Source organism: Sus scrofa, unplaced genomic scaffold (assembly GCF_000003025.6).
Source record: "Sus scrofa isolate TJ Tabasco breed Duroc unplaced genomic scaffold, Sscrofa11.1 Contig1384, whole genome shotgun sequence".
NCBI lineage: Eukaryota > Metazoa > Chordata > Mammalia > Artiodactyla > Suidae > Sus > Sus scrofa.
The window spans coordinates 56,837-79,969 of record NW_018084867.1 but is presented as its reverse complement, the minus strand read 5'-3'; the positions used below and the strand labels follow the sequence as shown (position 1 = coordinate 79,969).

Here is a 23,133-nt window from a genome sequence, read left to right as displayed (position 1 = left end):
TGGTTATGTCCCAGTGAGTCACACCTCCCAGATCTGTGCACCGTGAGCCCCTCCTATGTTGACTCTGGACTTGCCTTGCAGTCTGCCTCAGCCAATAGGACACCAGCACATGTGCTATAAGACACTGATGTGTGGCTGCAGCTGCCTGTGGAGAAACCCATTTAGACCCGTGAGAGTGAAAGCTGCACGTGGGCTGAGGCCTGGGTCCCAGCCTGCCCACGATCCCTCGAATGAGCGAGGCCTGGCAAGACCAACAGAATTTCCCTTGCACAGATCCACAGAGCCTGGGGGTGGGGTGGGGGGACAGCAAATGTCACTACGTTTTGGGTGTTTGCTATGCAGCAAGAGATAACTGATACAGCTGGAAAGATCAGACCAGAGAATTGAAATTTTCTTTCTTACTGGAATTCCCCTTATGGCGCAGTGGAAACAAATCTGACTCGTATCCATGAGGATGTGGTTCAGTCCCTGGCCTCTCAGTGGGTCAGGGATCTGGCTTTGCTTCGAGCTGTGGCAGATTCAGCTTGGGATCCCGAATTTTCTGTGGCTGTGGCGTGGCCGGCAGCTCTAGCTCTGATTCCACCCTTAGCCTCCGACTTCCATATGCTGTGGGCAGAGCCCTTAAAAAAAAAGCAAAAAAAAATTTTTTTTTCTTTCTTTTTTTTTTTACAGCCACACCCTCAGCATATGGAAGTTCCCAGGCCAGACATCTAATTGGAGCTGCAGCTGCCGGCTTACACCACAGCCACAGCAACACAGGATCTAAGCTGCATCTGCAATTTACACAATAACTTGTGGCAACGCTGGATCGTTAACCCACTGAGTGAGGCCAGGGATGGAACCCACGTCCTCAGGGAAACAACGTCTTAACCCGATGAGCCACAATTAAGGAAAGGTTTCTGACACTTTAGGCCTTAAGGTCTTAGTATGTGTTCGGCCTCACTGGCAACCGCCACTCCTCCGCAATCACCAACTGCACAGATTTCCAGCATCCTCTTAGCTACAAGCTATAGAAAGAAGGAGAAGATGTAAGATGACGTTTATGATGGCTGTCAGGGTTGGCAGACCCCTCCAGGCTGATGTGATCTGTTTTCTCCTGACCCACTCACAATGCATGGCCTTTGTAGTATTTACTTTCTACACCTTTATTAAAGTTATTATAATCATTCTTTTCACAGCATCGACAACCCCCTCTTAGATACTTGCTCACTGCCATTGGGACTGTTTCTTTTCATGACATTTCTATTCAGTAACAGGCATTTACTAAATGTTTCAAGAATCAGCAGGTGCCATCATTCACTTCCCTTTCACTTTAGCAATGGAAACCCACCCTGTAGGGTTTGTTTCTTTGTTTGTTTGTTTGTTTTTGTTTCTTTGTCTTTGGTCTTTTTAGGGCTGTGCCTGGGTCATACAGAGGTTCCCAGGCTGGGGATCAAATCAGAACTATAGCTGCCGGCCTACACCACAGCCACAGCAACGTGGGATCCAGCTGCATCTGCAATCTACACCACAGCCCACCACAACACTGGATCCTTAACCCACGAGCTAGGGCAGGGATCAAACCTGCATCCTCATGGATCCTAGTCGGTTCATTAACCACTGAGCCAGGACGGGAACTCCGGGTTTTTGTTTTTGTTTTTTGTTTGCTTTTCAGTGCTGCACCTGAGGCATATGGAAGTTCCCAGGCATATGGAACTCCACCTCTGTAGTTTTAACATGGGATGTGAGAGGAAGAGATGGAAAGGCAGGAAGAAGCAGGAGAAGTGGCTCCTCTTCTTAATGCAAACATCCAAGCAGCTCCCTCAATTCTGGTCCATTTTTGCCCTACCAACAGAGAGTTTCATTGTAAAAATACATAGCTCTTAGGAGAGACCATGAGGAGCTTAATAAAACAAAATTCCATTCCAACTACAATCTTAAATTGGGTCAAGATGAAATTTGTGTTTGTGTGTATGTTCCTTTATTACATATTTTGCTTACACATGAGATTATAATACTTTCAGTTATGAACAAGCATGTATGAAAACTGAATTTCCAAAGTAAAACTATCAACTAAAGAAAGTAATATCTAAAGGTAAACATAACATTATGCATGAGGTCATATCTCTGGTTAAGCCAAGGCACGGAAGTCACCTAATGGGGTCAAGATGAAATAAGCATATGTTCTCTCGAGAGCGTTTGCAGACCACAGCTAGATCCATCAAGGCATCTGCATTCTTTGGGAGTCGGTCCTCCACGAGGCATGAGGGGGACATAAAAACATAAGATGCACAAGAGCCAATCTGAAGGGATTTATCATCTAGTTGGAGAACCCGGAGCAATGAAACAGTTGAATAATCCTTCCAGATGGTACATTCCTAAAATTTTCAAGACCAGCCATGGAAATGACAATCCTCCTGGGTCAGAGTTCTAGAAATGCTCTGTATTTCAAAACAATACCTACTCATATCTGTGTCATTCACATGGCAGGCTTAAAGTCTTCCCTCATGGCACATAATGAATAATAGTTGGAAAACTGATAGAACATCAAGGGAACATCCAAATAAGGCATAGGATTCTGGGGCCGGATAATAATAATCCCCATGAGATTATCCCTTTCCTTCATACAGAACAGCAGCTCAAGTCAGAACATTCAAGTTCCATGAGCCATTCCTGAGGTTAAGAAACTCCTGGGGAGTTCCCGTTGTGGCTCAGTGGAAACATAATATGACTAGCATCCATGAGGATGCAGATTTGACCCCTTTCCTCACTCAGTGGGTCGGGGATCGGCGTCTCCTGAGCTGTGGGTAGGTTGAAGATGAGGCTTGATCCAGCGTGCTGTGGCTGCAGTGTAGGCTGGCAGCTGCAGCTCCGATTTGACCCCTATCCTGGGAACTTCCATCTGCTAGGGAGCAGCCCTTAAAAAAAAAAAAAAAAAAAATGAGAGAAAAGAAAAGAAAAGAAAAGAAAACTCCTTAAAACATATTGATGTGTTCATAGGCTACAAAACTGCTTAATCAGGAGATCCGATTGTGGCTCTGCAAGTTAAGAACCCAGCGTCGTCCTCCATGAGGATTCGGGTTTAATACCTGACCTTGATCAGTGGTTAAGGATCCGGTGTTGCCGTGAGCTGCAGTGTGGGTCATAGATCCAGCTTAGATCCAGTGTGGCTGTGTATAGGCCTCAGGTGCAGCTCCGATTCAGCCTCTAGCCCAGGAACTTCCATACGGCACTGGAGTGGCCCTAAAAAGAAACAACAACAACAAAAACCTCTGTTTTTGTTTGTTTTTTGTCCTGTTTAGGGACACATCTGTGGCATGTGGAAGTTCCCAGGCTGGGGGTTTAATCAGAGCTGTAGCTGCCCGTCTATGCCATAGCCACAGCAACGCAGGATCCAAGCCTCGTCTTCCACCTACACCACAGTTCATGGAGACACTGGATTTCTTAACCCACTGAGCGAGGCCAGGGAATCGAACCTGAAAGTCATGGTTCCTAGTGGGATTCGTTTCCACTGTGCCACGATGGGAACGCCCAACAACAAAAACTTCTTAACCTTAATTTCCAAAATAAGCTTACCCAGACTACTCAGGAGGTGCTGGTTCTCCCAGAGCAAGCCCAAGTTTAGATTCATTCCACTCTTCAATGAACCTGCACTAAGTATCTGCTTTATTTTATGCCCTGGCCTGGGCCCTGGGGGTGCAAATATAAGGTGATAAAGCTCCAGCCACCCTACACACCCAGAGGGAATGACAGGGTGCCAGAGGCAGTCAGGTAGGGAAAGGGGCCTTGGGCTGGCTGGGCAGACCAAGTCCCAGGCCTGGTCAACTACCACCCAAACTTCTGTGTAGACCAGACTAACCATGGAAGTGCCCTGGTCCCAAGTGCTCTCATTTGTCAATTACCATCCAAAGGCCTGTCTCACCAAACATGCTGTGAGAACAGAATGAAATCTCTGCTTGCAAGGGCTTTACCATGTTGATCTGTACAGATATATGGTGTCAGGCTCATTTAGAGTATGCTCAGAGGACGGGAAACTATTGCAATCTGACCATTAAGTGTCTTCTCTGCAGTGACATATATTACTTCCTTGAGTCTACTTAGGAAATATTTTTTAAAAAACAGTAGGATCTGAGCCTCTTTTGTTTCCAGGCATTTGATTAGATGTTTCTTCAGCCAGTTTAGGAGGGCTGCTCACCGCCTAGCAGAACTAACAATAAAATTCGTGCTTTCAGGAATTCCTGTTGTGGTTCATTGGTAACAAACCAATTAGTATTATGAAGACGTGGTTCGATCCCTGGCTGGCTCGGGTTAAGATCTGGTACTGCTGCAAGCTGTGGTGTAGGTCACAGACACAGTCAGATCCCGAGGGGCTGAGGCTGTGGCATAGGCTGCAGCTGCAGCTCCAACTCGACCCCTAGCCTGGAGTTTCCATATGCTACAAAGCAAAACACACACACACAAAATGCTTTCAAGCCCAATACTGACCAGAATTCCTTCTTTTCCATCGGAGATTCAAGGTAATTTCTGGATTCCAGATGGTTCTCCCTCCTGCCATGTGTGAACCCCTTCCCTACCAAGAAGGAACGTGGATGTGAGGCTCCAAGAGAAGCACCAAGGGAAGCAAAGCTACTTAGGAAGTCAGCTGAGTCATGTAGACATTTAAAAATATTACCTCTGTTCTCTTTCTTTGCTTTTGAGGGCCAAACCCACAGCCTTAGTTCCCTGGCTAAGGGTCAAATTGGAGTGACAGCTGCTGGCCTAACCACAGCCACACCAACTCGGGATCTGAGTCACATCTGAGCTTAACTGCAGCCATGGCAATGCCGATCCTTAACCCACTGAGTCAGGTAAGGGATCGAACCCGCGTCGTCATGGATACAAGTTGGATTTGTTTCCACTGCATCACCACGGATGTCCACCTCTGCTCTCTTCTTCTTCTGGTGTTGATTCCTCTGTTTGTCTCATTTTCCCTTCTCTTTACACCTCTCCTTTGGGCAGAATTTGACCTGAGGAAACACTTGGAATTGATTGGTGTTCCAAGACCTGCTTGTTTACTGAAGGGGTCACAGCCTCAGCTCTGCACCTCCAGAGTGGGCTGGAAAGCCTTTGGGCCCCCAAGTCTCTTCTGTGAGCATGTTGAGTGAAGCCAGCAGAGTCTGGGGTGGTTTTGTCCACGGTGGGCAGGCCTTGAACTGCCACCATCGCCTCTTGATCAACAGACAGAGTGCTCATGTTGGAAGAGAAACACAGGTGATGGTCCCTTCATCCTTACTCCTGAACTCAGTAAGGTAATACTTCAATATAGTATAGTAGCTCTATAAATAGATGCATGTAGAAACTTTGTTTAGCTCTGTTTTCACCACTAAGTCTCTGCGAGGTAACCTTGCTTTCCCCCATTTTTTCAACTGAAAAATGAGATCCAGATAATGTCCAAATTTCTTCTACCCCTAAACACTCTATGCTCCTCATCTCTACAAATCCTCATTAAATCATTTTTAAATATATTTATTATTTACTTTGTCTTTTTGCCTTCCCAGGGCCACTCCCACAGCATATGGAGGTTCCCAGGTTAGGGGTCTAATTGGAGCTGTAGCCACCGGCTACACCAGAGCCACAGCAACACAGGATCCAAGCCGCATCTGCAACCTACACCACAGCTCACGGCAACACCTGATCCTTAACCCACTGAGCAAGGCCAGAGATTAACCCGCAACCTCAGTCCAGATCTACACTGGACGGGACCAATATCGCTGAACAAGAGCATCGTTTTGTGTTCACCTCCCCTGTGCAGCCTTGTCCACACTGAAGGATTGCACAACCCCTGTAAGAATCAATGGGTTCTTACCTTGTTTGCACCCCAGCCAGAGGGGTCTGCCCTCTTCGTTTGTCCTTTGTGGATAGCTTGATCTCTCTTTATTGCCATGACTTCCTCATACTGGATGCTGTGCATATTTCCTTGTTAAAATACTGATTTGCCAATAAAAACCAACTCTGTTTCAAACTCAACTATGGCACTCACCCCTGAGGCCACAAGCTGGTTCTTATTTAAACACAAACACAGGTTTAGAGGCAAAAGTGTCTTACTTTCCCCCAGGGTAAAGATGTTCTCCAGTTAAAGAAAAGTCTTCAGGCAAACAGAATATAATGGGGAAGATGGTTATGGAGTCCCAGGGGGCAGAATTAAGAGCTTCCTCCGGGAAAGACCTGAGAATGCCTGGGCTGTGGTATGTGGGAGTGAGTCTTTGGGCCAGAGACCAAAGGCTGTCCTCAACAAAAGACCCCAGGGAACATCTGGGTTTCACAACCAGGAAGCAGTGACCCAGAGGAAAGCAAAACTCAGCAACACTGAGCGGCAGTATTGCATTAATTCTGTCCCTATTAAATGAGAAGCTGGGTCTGGCGGAGCATCCATCCCCACAGAAGGCTGTGGACATACTTCAGACCGTGACCAAGAAGATGCACGTGTAGCTGCGTGTTATTTTAGTAAAGTCTAGGGGCTGCTGTTAGGGCTCCTTCAAAATCTGCCTTAATCAGTTAACTTTGTTTGCACATGTTTTAGTGGTTCTTGACCTTGGCCACAAATCAGGACCCCCCTGGATGCTTTAAAGAAACGCTAATGTTTGTGCTACAGACCCACCTCATCCAAAGAAGCCCTTGGGGAGGGGTCAAAGGGGCAAACATTGACTCTACCCTAGGTTATTTTAACGTGTGCTTGAGAACAACTTCGGGGCTCACTGGCAGTAAACCTTCTAAAACTGAAATAAATTTGTGTGCTTTTGGCAAAGACGACATGTAAGAGAGAAGTTAGGAGATCAAAACCTGATTCTGGGAGCTCCCTGGTGGCTCAGTGGGTTAAGGATCTGGCATTGTCACTGCTGTGGGATGGAACAGCCAAAAAAAAAAAAAAAAATCTGATTCTTTTTTATTTAATTTTTCTTTTTGCCTTTTCTAGGGCCACTCCTTCGGCATGTGGAGATTCCCAGGCTATGGGTATAATTGGAGCTGTAGCCACCGGCCTACACCAGAGCCACAGCAACTCGACTCAGGATCTGAGCCGAGTCTGCAACCTACACCACAGCTCACGGCAACGCAGATCCTTAACCCACTGACAAGGCCAGGATCGAACCTGCAACCTCATGTTCCTAGTCGGATGTGTTAACCATGTGCCACGTGGGAACTCCCTGATTCTTTTTTAAAAAATTATTTTGCATTAGGTATAGTTGATTTACAGTTTGAGTCAATTTCTGCTGTCAGCAAGTGCATACATATATATACACTGTATACCCATCATACATATATATAGTTCCCTTCTCATATTATTCCCTCATGTTCTATCCAGAGACTGATACAGTTCCTTGCTGTACAGTAGACACATGCTTTCAAAACCAACCTGAGCTGACGTGAACAAGGAAGAGATAAGACTCTGATTTTTTTGATTTGAATTAATTAAAGACGAATGTAAAGACCAATAATTTAGCTCGATATTATGAAGATGAAAAGCTGCACAGAGTCATAAAAGAATGAAAATAGTTCAAGATCAAATCTAACTGCTGGCAGAAAACTGAAAACATAGAAGCCCTTCAATATATGTTTATAATAATTGGTGACTTGACTGAGATTATTTTTGAGATTTTAGTTTTTAGTAAAGTTGAAATGTCTTAGTCTTTTTCTTTCACATCTACTGCACAGTCCCTGAGGGACAAATGTTAACTTACTTTTTAGGAATTAAAAGTGTGTTTGGGGTTTCTGATACTGATAATAAAAAACAACAGGAAAAACATTATTGGTGTTTATCCTATTTTCTTTAATAAAGAAAAAATCTGAAGGTAACTTCATTGTCTGTAGAACATAAATAAATACCCATAAAAAGTGTAAAGTGGCTTTTGAGGCTTCCTGGCGGCAAAGGGGCTACTATGTCTCACAGCTGGGGGGATGGCCTCTGTTGACACTGGCCATATGGCTTACATGGTCACCCTGGTGGCAGAGATATTAAGCAACATTTAAAAGAATCCAGGGAATACGTTCATTAAAATGTAGGCGATCTGTTCATGTATCCATCATTACAAATAGAGACTAGGAGTTCCCATTGGCTCAGTAGATTAAGAACCCAACAAAGTGTCCATGAGGATGCGGGTTCAATCCTGGCCTCACTGAGCGGGTTAAGTATCTGGCATTGCCTCAAGCTGTGATGTAGGTCGCAGATCTGGCATTGCTTGGTTGTGGTGTAGGCAGCAGCTGCAGCTCTGATTCAACCCCTAGCCTGGGAAATTCCATATGCTGTGGGTACAGCCCTAAAAAAGAAGAATAAAAACCAAACAGAAAACTAATTTAAAAAGTTAGTAAAGAGTAAATAGATATTTAGCTTTTTTCTGGGAACTCTGCCCTGGGTGGGCATCGGAACTCCTGAATAGGCGTGCTGGTGACACCCATCCTATGTGTCTCTGACTCACCAAGGACCAGCAGGAAGCAGAGGCTCAGCCCCTGTCTCCTGCCAAGGGCCCGTGGCCCAGACCTACTCTCTGTAGGAGTGTTGCTGCCATGTGAAGGCGACAGTCCTCCACAACGCATTGCAGATGCCAGAGTCGGAAATGTTTCCACTGAGAGCATGGCCCAAAGGGCAGAAAATAATTCAGGGCCTCGTAATTACATAACAGAGCCCCTTGATGTTTTTTGGAGCAATTTTACCATGTGGAGCATTTGAACTGTAACACATCCTGCATACCTATTGTGTGTCTGGGTGTTGGGTAGGATTCAAACCTTCCTGGGGTAGATTAGTCCTTACTTGATGTTTATGATTTCAAAGAGGTATAAAACATAGAGCTGCTGTAGCAGGCAGTGCTGCAGGGAGGATGGCAATGCAGGCCCTGGCCATCTGTTCCCTGCAGGCCCCCAGTGTCACCACTGGCCTGGCTCCTGGCAAGTGTTCATTAAATGGTTCTCAGATGTGTTAAATGCTCACTTTACAGTTCTTCCACTGCCCATGCAAGAAGTGTTAGGCTTCCTTCAGAGCTGGCCACAGCAGCGAGCCAGGGCCAAATGACACTCCAGCCAGAAAGACCCTAAGGGGCCATTCATTTAATAAGCAGTGGAACCAAACTGAACCAGGAATTCTCCCCAGATAGGATCTCCAGAATAGCCTTTAAATAGCTAGGCAGGAGGACTGACCTCTACCCCAAGGCTCTAACTTCTGTAGTACGGGAAGCCTAGAAATGGGAAGGTTTCATTCTGAAGGAGCAAGTCAGGCAGGCTGCGTGGAAGAGGACCACATCGCAGTCTATAACCTCTCTCCCTGACACCTGCACCATGGGGTCACCAAAGCAGGCTGTTTGCCGCACACATTCTGAACGTTTCCTCTAGAAGGAACATGCCCCCCCAATGTTTCCACGCTGCTTCTACTGAACTTTCCTCCCAGATTTCCTTTTCCCTCCTCGGCCAGCTCCTCCTCCTTCAGCAACCACCCCAACCTGACTTGGCCGCTGCTCTCAGCATTCCTTTTCTTCTGCCCTTCTCTTTGGATTTCTTTCATTTTCTCTCCCCGTCCCCGCTGTCTCCAGTCTCCATCTTTCCAGCTGTTCTCCTCTTTGGTCCTGTCCTCCTACAAAGCCACACCCCTCCGGACAAGTGCCCAAGAGTTTGGTAATTTTCTCAAAGTCAACAACAACAACAACAACAACAACAAAAAGTGAGCTCCAGAGGCGCCAGAACAGAAGTTCAGCCCGCGGAGCGAAGAAAGGCCCGCCCGCCGCCGGCTCAGGCCCCACCTGCCAGGAAGCCTGGTGCCTGGCCGGGATCTCACCACCGTCCGCAGGACGCGCGCGGCGGGACCAGCCCCGGTGCCGCAGGTTCGAACGGACGGGCGGGCTGGGGACGCGCTTGGCTCATGTCGCGGCCGCGTGTCTGTGCAGCCGACTGCTCCTTCTCCTCCCTCGGCACCCGATCAGGCGGCCCAGCCCCGCGCAGGCAGGTGCGGGCCGGGAGGGGCCAGATGCGGCCAGTGAGTGCGGGCGAGCGGGCGGGCGGCGGGGGTGGATGTCCCCGTGGGTTCTGGTCCCGCTGGCGCGCGGCGCGTTCCTCCGCCGGGGGGTCAGGTGCTGGCGGGGCGGGCGGGCGAGTGTCCGGTGTCGGTGTCCGGTGTCGCTGCACCGGCGGGAGAGCAGAGGCGCTGAGGGCCGGCCGGCGGTCGTGGTGAGGGGTACGCGGGCGGCGGGGCGCGCGGGAAGCTCCTGCTGCAGGCGGCCGCGTCCCCCGAGGGGCGCGAGCGGGGCTGCCAGGGAGGAAGCGTGCAGAAGGCCGGCAGTGGCCCGTGGGGGTCGCGGGCGGAGGGAAAGGCCGGGTCTGAGGGCGCTTTCTGCCTTTGAGGGTGCGGGGTGGGGCCCAGGGTGGGCGCGCAGGGCCCAGGGTGGGCGCGCCGCCCCCCGGAAGGCGGACCAGACTGTGGCCGCAGGTGGCCTGGCCGTGACCTTTCCCTGCTCTCTCCCGCCCTCTGGTTCACGCGGGCTCCCCAGAGGTGGCATGAGGGGCAGCGAAGAGGGCAAAACTGTGCAGGTTTGCTCAGAATTGTCTTACCCTCCCAAGAGTCACTGGAAGAGCAAGTGAACTCCCCTCCTCTCTTTCTAAACTTGGAGTCTGCTCACCTCCTAAAAGGCTTTGTTTGATTGCCTGTTTAATAGAAATGACTTGGGATACAATCATTATTTTAAGTGAATAAGTGAGTGAAGGCCTATCCCAGGTACAGATTTGGCATGTGAGAGGAATTTCTGGAGAAATTCACGTACAGCGATTTTTAAATACCTGAAGAATGGTATGTATTTATCAAATTTACCAAACTGCTGTCACCCATGGTAATTTGTTTTATCCTCAAAAATAGCCCTTTTGCAGATAGATTAACAAGGTAAAGTTGAGTAAGAGCATGGAAAGTCTGGAAACAGGGCTTTTTAAAAAGAATTAGAATTCAAACTATGTTTTTAACATTAAAGTACACTGTCCATATTACAATATTTTTATGATTTAGGCGTATCTCTGGTAAAGTAAGATCTCAGAGTCATTCAAAATACAATTCTTGGAGTTCCTGTTGTGGCTCAGTGGTTAAGAACCTGACATAGTGTCCACAGGAGACGGGTTGGATCCCTGGCCTTGCTCAGTGGTTAAGTGAGGATCCTGCATTGCTGCTGCAGCAGCATGGATTGCAGATGCAGCTCTGATTAGACCCCTAGCCTGGCAACTTCCAAATGCCGCCGGTGCAGCTATAAAAAATACCAAAAAATATAATTACTGTTTATAAAACAGTGGCTCTGGGAAATATGGGTGCCATGACCCTTTGAATTTTTGGAAAAAAAATAGCAGATGTGGACTCTTTGCTTGTTGTCATTTCTGTGTTTTAAGAATAGTGCTGCTCAGGAGGAAAAGAGTTAGCTGAGTTTTCCTTTCTACTGGATCTTAAATAACTGGGTAGCACTCAATGAATTGGATACGGAAGTTACCTGTGTTTGATCGTATCAAGCACTGATTGTCAGGGAAACCAGGGGAAACCCCTGGTTGGTTAATTTCCTTGTTTCTGTTTCCGCTGACCCAGCCCCACTTGCGTCTGGAACTCCGCACTATAATGTAGTGTATTCCTAAGATGACAAAGATTCAAGTTCAGGCTCATTTCGTGGCAAGGAGACTGAGTCCGAGGAAGGGAAGTGACAACGCAAACATCCACAGCTCAGGAGAGGCAGAGCTGTGAGCCGAGAGCTTCCTGTGCTGTGTTTGAGGAAGGAGTTCCGTTCACGCTGGTGGGTGTTCACAGCCTCCGAGTGGCATGCATATTATTCAGCCTCACCCCACAGAAAGGTTGTAAACTATGTTCCCAAGTTTCCCCTGAGGACAGGGGGAGGCCAGTGTCTTTCCTTCAAGATCCACTTTAACGTCAAAAATCTATTTGTTGCAAAAGGCAAAACGGCACAAAATCGCAGCTGTGAGGTCTTGACTGTGTCCCTTCCTGCCATCCTTCTGCCCCCTGCCCCCAGTGCTGCTCTTGGGGGTGGTAGGAGGGGGACTGAGGAGGCTCAATACTCAGTGACTGACTGGGCATCAGTATCTGCGCCTGCGCCAACATGACGTCACTTCCCGCCATCTTTCCGGGGTGAGGGCTTTTCAATGCCCAGCGTCCCCAAAGCCCACCTGCAGTTACAGAGATGAGGCTTCTGCCTCCCAAGAAGGACCCTGCCTCATGTACCTTCGGTTCACCGTTTCCGCTGCCTCTAGAATTTGCTGGTTTTCATTCTGAAACTTCACCCGTGGGGCCTCATCCTGATGATGTTCTGATTCTGGGCTCACGGAGAAAACCTCCTGCAGTGACGTGGAGCCAAACCGCCCAGTGCCGCCCCTTTCCATCTTCTGTGAAATGGGCAGAGGGAGGGACTGAACACCAAGGTTATGGTGAAGGTTCATAAGTTACTGCATGTGCAGGGCTCAAGGTGGTGGCTGCCCAGCAGGAGTCAGCGCTTGTCACCAGTGCTGGAGGGAGGGGGCGCTGTGAAGGTGGCACGTGCCAAGTTGTAGTTTTTAGGCTCTCCCCACACCGTCGGTGTTGCTGTCACCCAATTCAAAATGGGGAACAGAGTAGAAGTTTCCAGCTTCCCTGAGCAGCTCCTTCTCCACGTGTTTTATTCCTATGAAAGTCAGGCCTGGTAGAGGCGTGTGCCAGCATGAGGACGTTTACCGGAATGTCAAGGACTCATTGACTTTGGTTTCTTACCACTTGAACTGGGAGGACCACGGTCAACTGAGCAGAGGAACTGCATTCTTCCTGCAGCTCTGTCATCTACAGACCAGGGCTCGGCCTCTGGAAACCTCTCCGTAGTGTGGATTTAGTTGATCCCACCCCTGGAGAAGGTGTGAGACCCCAAAGTCAAGAAGCCACCACAGGACATCAGCTCTGGCTGTGATAGCCTTTGTGGGTCACCTCAAAGCAAAACACAAAGCTAGCAAGATAGCTTGGGAGGGATGGCCATACCTGACTGAGTTAAAGTCAGACAGCACCTTTCATCCTTTAAATTTTCTCTTAATATTGTGTTCTGTTTGAGATCCAGTATTCGAATGCTGCCTCCAATAGGATGCAGTTAGCAGGAATCCTAGTAGCCTCAGCTAAGGTCCCTGCTACACAATGACTGGTTAGTGAATCTAACCACAGGCTGTGTATGCACACCACTCTGGGTACTTTGGCTGGTGATTACACTTGTCTCAAAAGAGTTGTGTAAGTGGAGAAACAGCTTTGCAAGGGGGACAGGGAGGAAAGGAAGGGGGAAAGGAGGAGGGAGAGAAGGGGCAGGGGAGGGAAAAGGGGGAGGGGGAGGGTAGGAAAAGAGGAGGAGGCAGGGGGAGGAGGAGAGGAAGCTGCAGGGAACTCCCAGGGGGTGGGAGGAGCACCCCAGTCTGGCTGGGGAATAACCAGTTGATGGAACTGGGAGGAGTCATGGTGTGGCTAAGTGACTGGTCTGAAGTTTAAGAGCCTTTGGACTTAGTTTGGAGAAACAAGATATTTGAGAAGGCGTGGTGAGATTATGGAGGCATTGTATGCAAAAAAAGATTAGTCAATTTCTTATACCATAGGCGATCCTGAAAAGTTGCAAGAAGTAAATTTTTTTGTGTGTATCCCATTGTATTGAAACAAAATAAGGGTCTTTTTTTTCCCCAGAATGGAAATCTATGCATTATTTCCTTCTGATGACAAAAATATGAAGGTTTGCTTTTTTTTAATAGACCAAATAGAAATGTATAAAGTAGAATGAAATTGCAGTGGAGTTGACACCCCTGTGTGTTCAGGTCCAAGGCGCCACCCTTTGAGAAACTCACTGTAGAGCTAGGACCCTTTGTGAGGAACCCAGTCACCTTGTCACTCCCCCAGTTTATCTGGTCTGTAGATTTAAATCTGGCTAAATTAGGTTATCAAGAAGAGGTACACCTAAAACCTGGTGACCTTCCAGAATGTACATGAATGTTCTCTCCTGCACCTGGTCTGTTCTCTTGATTCTAGCGAGTTGTCTGAATGTTGCATTGTCCTTTTGTGAAGATGAACGTACATAATGGTGTTTGTTTAGTGCTACTTTTAAAAGACAATGAGAAATTGCATTGTGGTCTAATTTTTATTCTTTTTCCTTTCTCAAGCCTAGCTCTGGCTTGGTTTGGGTTTGGGTGGGTCATTCTCCAAAATCTCAAAAATGGCATTTTCTTTTTAAATAAGTTGTTGGGAGAGAGCCTTTTAATTTCTTCCTGTGCCTTTGTCTCTTTAACTCTGTTCTTAGCCATGAACTTGGTGGTTTGTTGGGCTCTGAGGTAATAGTATGTTTGCTCAGTTGGGAGAAGGCCAAACGTCTGTTAATTTTTTTGTTTCCCTGAGACTGACCTGTAAAAAGTTATGATTTTTTTTTTGATAAAGTATCTTTGGAAATTACAAGATACAGGTTATACAAACAAAGCCTGCCTAAGCCTTCTCCTGAAATGAAAAGCAATACTGTATTTCCTCCAGGCTTTATTCCCAAGCCTGTCCTTGACCTGCATCTCTACCTTTTAACACTACCTGCATTTTGGCTATCTCTCTTTGCAGGTTCATGCACGGCATTTTGGACAGGATGCTTGGTGCCACGAACCCAGAGCCAGTTTGCTGAATTACTGTCCAGGCCCCTTGAGTCTCTGGGAAGGTCTGCAGGTGCCTCCAAGTGCCAGCTCAGGTCGAGTCAGCCCAGGAAGCTGTTTTCAAGGGCTTCTGCCACGGGTGTAAAAGACTCCAGCCCTGCAAAGATGCTGAAACAGATACTGTCCAAGATGTACATAGACCCTGATCTGCTGGCAGAGCTCAGCGAAGAACAGAAACAGATCCTGTTCTTCAAGATGAGGGAGGAGCAGGTCCGCCGATGGAAAGAAAGAGAAGAAGCAATGGAAAAAAAGGAGTCCTTGCCAGTGCAACCCAGGCCAAAGAAAGGTAAGCGGAGCTTGCCTCTCCTGTGAGCTGGCAAGTAGAATGTCCCCTTGCTTGTTTCCTCATTTCACACCAGCCAGAAGCAAGCCAGGCTCGAGGCCTAGTCTGGCAGGTGGACCCTGGGTGATACTGAGATTCTAATAGTGCAGTTTATCAACTTGAAGTCTCTCTCTCTCTCTCTCTCTCTCTCTCTCTCTCTCTCTCTCTCTCTCTCTCTCTCTCTCACACACACACACACACACACACAAACATGCCCAGACCACAATTACTGTGGAGTTCTGAGGCCAAAAGCAGATCTCTTATTTGAAACCAGACTGACCTTAAGCTGCGGGAAAAAGTCACCCAGGGAGGTGGACTTGAGAATGAAGGAAGGTTTCTATTCCCTTTTGGTCACAGACCAAAAGGATTTTGCTACCAGCCTAGAAGTCCTGTGTCAGCCTCTCAATGGTGTCTGCATGTCCTAGACTTTAAGAGATTTTTCTTTGAGTTATCTTTTCGAGGAGGCAGTTCCCTTTTAAAATGCAGATACTGCTAAGAGGAAAAAAGTTGTAATACGAATCTTATTTAGTGTGAGTTAATTTTTCAGATGTAGTTCTTCTTCCTGACCCAAGGAGTCCCAGGTAGTTTGAGAGGGCCTTTGGGGACCATCAGGAGGAATTCCTTGTACGTTAGGTTTAAAGCATATACACACACAGACATGGAATAGCACACATTGCACACACACACGCACACACACACACCCTGCCACCACACACACATTCTGTTATGGATGAATGCCTGTGTCGTTTATTTTATTTTTATTTTTATTTATTTTTATTTTTATTTATTTATTTATTTTTGTCTTTTTGCCTTTTCTAGGGCTGCTCCCGCGGCATATGGAGGTTCCCAGACTAGGGGTCTAATCAGAGCTGTAGATTATGCCAGAGCCACAGCAAGGTGGGATCTGAGCTGCATCTGTGACTTACACCACAGCTCACAGCAACACTGGATCCTTAACCCACTGAGCAAGACCAGGGATCCGACCCGCAACCTCATGGTTCCTAGTAGGATTCGTTAACCACTGTGCCATGATGGGAACTCTGTGTTGTTTATTTTTAAAAAAAGTTTTCAAGGTCACTTACAGAGAGGCATTCAGATCAATTTCTCTTCATTTTTCAGGAAGCCAGGAAAAACCGAATTTGATAAAACCGTTTGGGGTTTCAGAGAGTGTGAAAATGAATCCCACTTGTGTGCTGGTACCTACACAGACACAAAAAGGAAGTCCATTTAGTGACCTTTACCTTCTACTGCCTTTTTATTAGAACCTTTTTTTTTTCAATCAAACTTTATAGTGATATGGAAACAAATACAAATACCTCATTTATTATTATTATCAATATCAGCTATTTTTAAATACCTGTTTTGCAAAGCACTTTGACATGCATTATGTCATCTTTGCAACATTTCTGCAGAGTTGGTATTAATTGTCCTATTTTACAAATGAGGAGACTTAGAATCAGAGAAATTCAGTAATAAATGCAAGGTCACACCACCATTTGGTGCCCAGATCTGTGGGGTTTCCCGGTACCCTACGCTCTCCAAATAGAGACTCGTTTTACCTTCGAGAGGTGACATGTCCAAACTGAAGCCTGAGCTTTTATCTTTCTGAACAGATTGAGTAGTATTCCGTTGTAAATGTGTACCTCATCTTCTTTATCCATTCATCTGTTGATGGACATTTAGGTTGCTCCCTTGTGTTGGCTGTTGTAAATAGTGTTGCAGTGAACATAGGTGTGCATGTATCTTTTCAAATAACTGTCTTTGTTTTTTTTCAGATAGATGCCCAGGAGTGGGATTGGTAGGTCATAGGGTGGTTCTATTTTTAGTTTTTGAGGAGCTTCCTTACTGGTTTCCACAGTGGCTGCACCAATTTACATTCCCACCAACAGTGTAGAAGGGTTCCCTTTTCTCCACATTCTTGCCTATATTTGTTATTTGTGTTCTTTTTGATGATAGGCATTCTGATAGGTATGAGTTGATAGCTAATTGTGGTTTGGGCTTGCGTTTCCCTAATGATTAGCCATGTGGAGCATCTTTTCATGTGCCTGTTGGCCATCTGCATTTCCTCTGTGGAAGAATGTCTATTCAGTTCTTCTGCCCATTTTTTAACTGAGGTTTTGTTGTTGTTGTTGACTTGTTTGAGCTTTTTATATATGTTGGATATTAACACCTTGTTGGTCATAATCATTTGCAAATGTTGGGTGAATATATATTTACAATTGTTATATCTTCCTCTTGGATTGATCTCTTGCTCATTATGTAGTATTCTTCTTTGACTCTTATAACAGTCCTTATTTTAAAGTCTATTTTATCTGATTTAAGTATTTCTACTCTGGCTTTCTTTTGATTTCCATTTTTGTGAAATATCCTTTTCCATTCCCTTACATTCAATCTGTATGTGTCTCTAGATATGAAGTGAGGCTATAGTAGGCAGGTAGTCTTGTTTCTGTATCCATTCAGGCACTCTCTGTGCTTTGGTTGAAGCATTTAGTCCATTTACAGTTAAGGTAATTATCAATATGTATCTTCTTACTGCCGTTTTTTAAATTGTTTTGGATTTTTTGTTGTTGTTGTTGGGGGGGCACACCTGTGGCATGTGGAAGTTCCCAGGCTAAGAGATGAATCAGAGCTGCAGCTGCAGGCCTACACCACAGCCACAGTAACATCAGATCTGAGCCATGTCTGTGATCTGCACTGCAGCTCATGACAATGCCAGATCCTTAACCCACTGAGCGGGGCCAGGGATCCACATCCTCATGGATACTAGTCAGGTTCATTACCACTGAGCTGCAATGGGAACTCCTGTTTTGGATTTTTTTTTTAGGCCTTTTCCACCCTTTCTTCTTTTCTCTTGTGATTTGATGATTATCTATAGTATTATGTTTAGATTCCGTTCTCTTTTTTGTGTGTATATCTATTATAAATTTTCGGTTTGCTATTACCAGGGGGCTTATATATAATAGCCTACAAAATACATGATTGTTTTAAGTAGCTGAAATCTTAACTTCATATGCATTTTAAAAACCCTGCTTTTGTATGTTCCTCCCTCACAATTGCTGTTTTTAATATCATTTTTACATCTAATTGTTTTGTATATTCTTTAACTGCTTATATGTTATTTTAATGCTTTTGTTTTTTAACTTCCTTACCAGCTTTATGAGTGAATGATTTCATACCTTTACTGTATGTTTGCCTTTACTGGTGAGCCTTTTTCATTTTGTAATTTTCTTATTTCTAGGTGTGGCTTTTTTTTTTTTGCTTGGAGATGTTCCTTTAGCATTTGTTGTACATCTGGTTTGGTGATGCTAAATTCTTTAATTTTTTTTTTTTTGTCTGTGTGAAGGTTTTGATTTCTCCTTCAAATCTGAAAGAGTGCTTTGCTGGGTAGAGTATTTTTCATTGTAGGTTTTCCCCTTTTATTATTTTAAACATATCTTGTCACTCCCTTCTAGCCTGTAGAGTTTCTGCTGAAAAACCAGCTGATAGCCTTATGGGAGTTCCCTTGTATGTTATATGCTTTTTCCTTGCTACTTTTAATGTTGTCTCTTTTTCTTTAATTTTTGTCATTTTATTTACAAAGTGTCTTGGTATATTCCTCTTTGAGTTCATTCTGTATGGGACTTTCTGTACTTCCTGGACTTGGGTGACTGTTTCCTTTCCCAGGTTAAGGAAGTTTTCAGCTATTATGTCTTCTAATATGTTCTCAGATGCTTTTTCTCTTCTCTTTCTGGGTCCTCTATAATGCAAACATTGGTATGCTTGATACTGTCCCAGAGGTCTCCTCATTTCTTTTGTTTTTTTTTTTTTTTTCTTTTTCTCTGTTCAGCAGCCGTGATTTCCACTACTCTGTCTTCAAACTCACTTACCTGTTCTTCTGTATCATTTAATCTACTATTGTTTCCTTCTAGTGTATTTTTCATTTCAGTTATTGTATTATCTGTTTGGTTGTTATTTATATTTTCTCTTTGTCAAAAATGTCTAACTTCTCGCTCTGTGCATCCACTCTCCTCCCAAGTTCTTTGATCATCTTTACAATAATTACTCTAAATTCTTTCTTGGGCAAATTGTCTGTCTCTACTTCACTTATTTCTTCTTCTGGGGTTTTATCTTGTTCCTTCATCTGTGACATGTTCCTCTGCCATCTCTTCTTGTGTCCCAGCAGTGCCCTCCCCTCTCACCATCCAAGCTATATGGTCTAGGGGTTCCCCCTAAGAGGTCTGTGTGATTCCTTCTGTTCTGGGGTCTGAGTATGTTGGCTATCTGGTAGGCTGGTGGGTTGCCAGCCCCTGCCTTGTGCAGATGCTGCTGGTTGCCCTTTAGAGGAGCCTGGTCACGAGGTGGTTGGTTAAGGTATCCTAGGGGACCCTGGGGTGGTGGGTGGAGTCAGCATTCCAAAGACTCTGGGGCTGTTGCTCACCCACTAGCAAGTGAAGCCAGGTCATGGGGTTAGTGCCAGATTTTTGGAAGGCAGAGCTGGGTCCTGAAGTCTGGCTGCAGGGCCCAGGGACCCCACAGCTCATTTCCGATCATTGGGGGAAGGGACGTCTTGACCCAGGTGAGTATAGAGTCTGAGGTGTCCTGAAGCTTGTGTTGGCCTGTTAGTGGGCAGGAACAAGGCCCAGCTGATCCCAGCATAGAGTCTAGCCTGCTGTGGGTGGGCTGCATCTGTAGGCTGTGGGACTATAATTTTTTTGCATCTGGTGTCTGCCCCCTAATGGGTGAGGCTGGTCCAGAGACTAATGCAGGCTTCCTGGAGGGCAGGGCTGATGTCCACCCACTAGTGGGTGGAGCTGGGTCTTGATCTTCTGGTGGGCAGGGACACATCTAGGGGTGTGTCTAGAGGCAGGTGTGGGCTCAGGAAGTCTTTAGGAAGCCTGTCTGCTCTTGGGTGGGACTATATCCCCACCCAGTTAGCTGTTTGGCCTGAGGTGTCTCAGCTCCGCTGCTGTTGGGTGGGGCCAGGTCTTGGCAGTAATGTGCCAAGATGGCAGCTGCCAGCAACACTGTTCTCAGGATAGAAGTTTCCCCAGTACATCTGCCCCCAGTGTCTACAGCCCCAGGGTGAGCCCTAGCCACCCCCACCTCTCTGGGAGACTGTCAAAGACTAGCAGGTAGGTTGGCCCAAGGTCCTATCAAATTACTACTTTTGCACTGGGTCCTGGTGCATGTGGGATTTTCTGTGTGCTGTTCAAGAGCAAAGTCTCTGTTTACCCCAGTCCTGTGGGATCCCCAAAATTAAGCTCCATTGGCCCTGAAAGCCAAATGCTGTGGGGACTCAAATTCCCAGTTCAGGACTCCCAGGCTGGGGAGCCTAACATGGGGCTCAGATCTCTCACTCCTGCAATAAGATTCTTCTCCAGTTTGTGGGTCACCCACCCAGAGGGTATGAGACTTGATTATTCTACAAGGCTGCTCCTCCTACCTGTCTCATTGTGGTTCCTTCTTTATGTCTTTAGTTGTAGAAGATCTTTTCTAGAAGTTTCTGGTCTTTTTCATCAGTGGTTGTTCTACAGATGTGATTTCAGTGTGCTCATGAGAGGAGCTCAGGGTCTTTCCACTCTGCTATCTTGGATGATCTTCTCCTTTGTATTTTTTGTTATTTTCTTTTCTTTTTTTTTTTTTTTAGGGCAGCACCTGCAGCATATGGAAGTTCCCAGGCTAGAGGTTAAATCGGAGCTGCTGCTGTCAGCCTACACCACAGACACAGCAATACCAGATCCGAGCTGCAACTGTGACCTTTACACCACAGCTCATGGCAATGCTGGATCCTTAACCCTCTGAGCAAGGCCAGGGATTGAACCCACATCCTCATGGATACTAGTCGGGTTTGTTACCACCAGCCGCAATGGGAACTCCTCCGCCTTTGATTTTTTAATGGGACTGCTAGAAAATGTATAACTCCAGGCAGAGCTCGCATTGGACAGAACCAGCCAGTGCTGTTTGAGCTGACAGCATGACAGACCCTGAGCTCTCTGCTTAAATATATTATCTCATTAATAATCACAGCCAAGCCTGGAGCTAAGTTACCATTCACAGATAAGGAAAGCAAGGCTGAGGGCCCTTAGTTCACTTGACGAGGCAGCAGATAGCTGCCTTGAGTATGTGACCTTGAGTCTTGACTCTCCCAAAGCTGATGCTGTAACTAACCTGCCACCTGCCCAGTTTGCCTAGAGCTTCATAACAGTTCCTGTTGTCTGCAGGTGCCCTGCACACGTCTGAATGTGTGCTTGCATCGGGGCCCTGCCTGGAGCCTTTATTCTGTGAGATGTTCTCTGGTAACACACAAGGAGAGGCCTCATTTGGTAGAGGCTGCCCAGCACCGGGGCCTCTCTCTGGCTGGCGGAAACCTCATGCAGGAGGCTGTGCTCTGTTCACCATGTGTGGTGCCAAGGGGCTCCTTGTGTGCCCTGGAAACAGACTAGGGCTCCTGAAACTTCATCTGTGCATTCTCATGGGTTTTTTTCACATGATGATAAAGCCTTGGTTTGTTCCACTTTCCATGTCTACTTCCACCCCTGCCATCACTCCTGACCCACCTTGGTGACCTCTCCTGTCGGATACAGTTCTTACTTCGGCCACATCCGACCCTGTGAGTTGTGTCTCAGAGTCTCTCTTGCTGTCTCTGTGACTCTTTCTTCTCTGTCTCTGCCTGACCCTGACTACCCGTGTCCTCCATCAGTGTTGATAACTTCACGGTGGGATTGAGGGGCCCTTAGACTCCATGGAAGATGTACTGAAAGCCTGGACCAGGAAAATGCACACAGAGGGCGTTTCCTTACAGTTTCCCAATGTTCACAGACCCCTCAAGCTCATTCACAGACCCATGGACGAGGTCAAGTTTAAGGTCACTATTATCACCCTGGGGCACCTCTTACACTCTTCAGGGTTAAACACCACCTACTGCCAGTGACTATCCTGTGTTGTGAAGCCAGACCTCTCACCTGTTACCCAGTGAGCATCACCGCTCAGCAGATCCTTGGGTCCTGCAAGCTTGATGCCAATGGAGTTCGTCAGCATCACCCAGTCCTCCTCAGCCCCCAGGCCTGGTCCTGCCCTCAGTCTCCACCGTGACCTGCAGTCCTGCTCTGTCCAAAGTCACCAGAGCCAGAAATCCAGGGGATCCTGGTTACTCCTAACCTCACCCCATCTGCTCCATCCCACAGAGCTTTCTCCACCCACATGCTGGTCTGTGAGTGCCTGCAGGGCAGCAGCCTTGTATGATGTGTTTCATTTAATCCTCACGAGACTCTGGGGAGGTGAACGTTACCCCCTTATTCTTACAAATAAGGAAATAACCTTGGAGGAAGTAGTTTATGTGGGTCAGAATTTGAACTCAGATCTACTCCATATCTGTTCTGAGCCATAGCCACCAGCCCTGTCTGAGCCCCTAACTCTGGGCTGGATTGTGTAGCGGGCTTAGCGTCTTATGTGGGGTACCCCATATGTGCAGGGTTACTGGCCACCCTCCCCTTTCACCCTCCTGAGTGTGACTCACCTTCTCACTTTGTGCCATCACCTGACCTGCTTCCTCGGACCATGGTACCCTGCAGGTTCTCCAACATCATTTCTGTTCTTTCATCTCTAAAATAAGCATAAATATTTTTAACATTTTAAAAGATGGACTCGTGTTAGTAACTTCAGCATTATTACCCAGGTAACTCCAGGAAGTCCCTGAAGGACTTCCCCTGGCCCCTTCTGCTCTGTGGGCCCGAGAGAGCATGTGATGGTGACCCCACACCCAGCTTGCTCAACAAGGCCCTGCGCACATTTGATTCCTGCCATTCCTATGGGTGGGTTTCCTTTATGCTCTGAAAAGTGTTTCAGTTTGGGAGTTCCCATTGTGGCTCCGTGGTAATGAACCCAACTGGTATCCATGAGGATATGGGTTTGATCCCTGTACTCGATCAGTGGGTTAAGGATCTGGTGTTGCCATGAGCTGTGACGTGCGGTGTAGGTCACAGACAAGGCTCAGACTCTGCTTTGCTGTGGCTGTGGTGTAGGCTGGAGGCTGCAGTTCAGATTCAACCCCTGGCCTGGGAACTTCCATATGCTATGGGCACGGACTTTAAAAAAAAAAAAAAGAATAGAAAAAGGGTTTCAGTTTGGACAGTGCACTGTGCACTAGAGGCTGCTCTAAACACAGGTTTTATCATCTC

At 46.6% G+C, this 23,133-nt stretch overlaps 1 protein-coding gene across 2 annotated transcripts in view; it reads left to right on the top strand.

Annotated features, from left to right (window-relative positions):
* Window positions 1-9,820: 9,820 nt before the first annotated feature.
* The window catches only part of LOC100737676 (SH2 domain-containing protein 4A-like), a 50,899-nt gene continuing 37,586 nt past the window's right edge, over window positions 9,821-23,133 (top strand). The window contains exons 1-2 of one of the 2 annotated variants that reach the window (XM_021081298.1): window positions 9,821-9,943; window positions 14,567-14,941. In XM_021081298.1, coding sequence (XP_020936957.1) covers window positions 14,761-14,941 — 181 coding nt within the window. In that variant the 5' untranslated portion in view covers window positions 9,821-9,943; window positions 14,567-14,760. Of the gene's footprint in view, window positions 9,944-10,116; window positions 10,172-14,566; window positions 14,942-23,133 lie in introns of those variants that run through there. The other variant, XM_021081297.1, reaches the window with a different exon arrangement.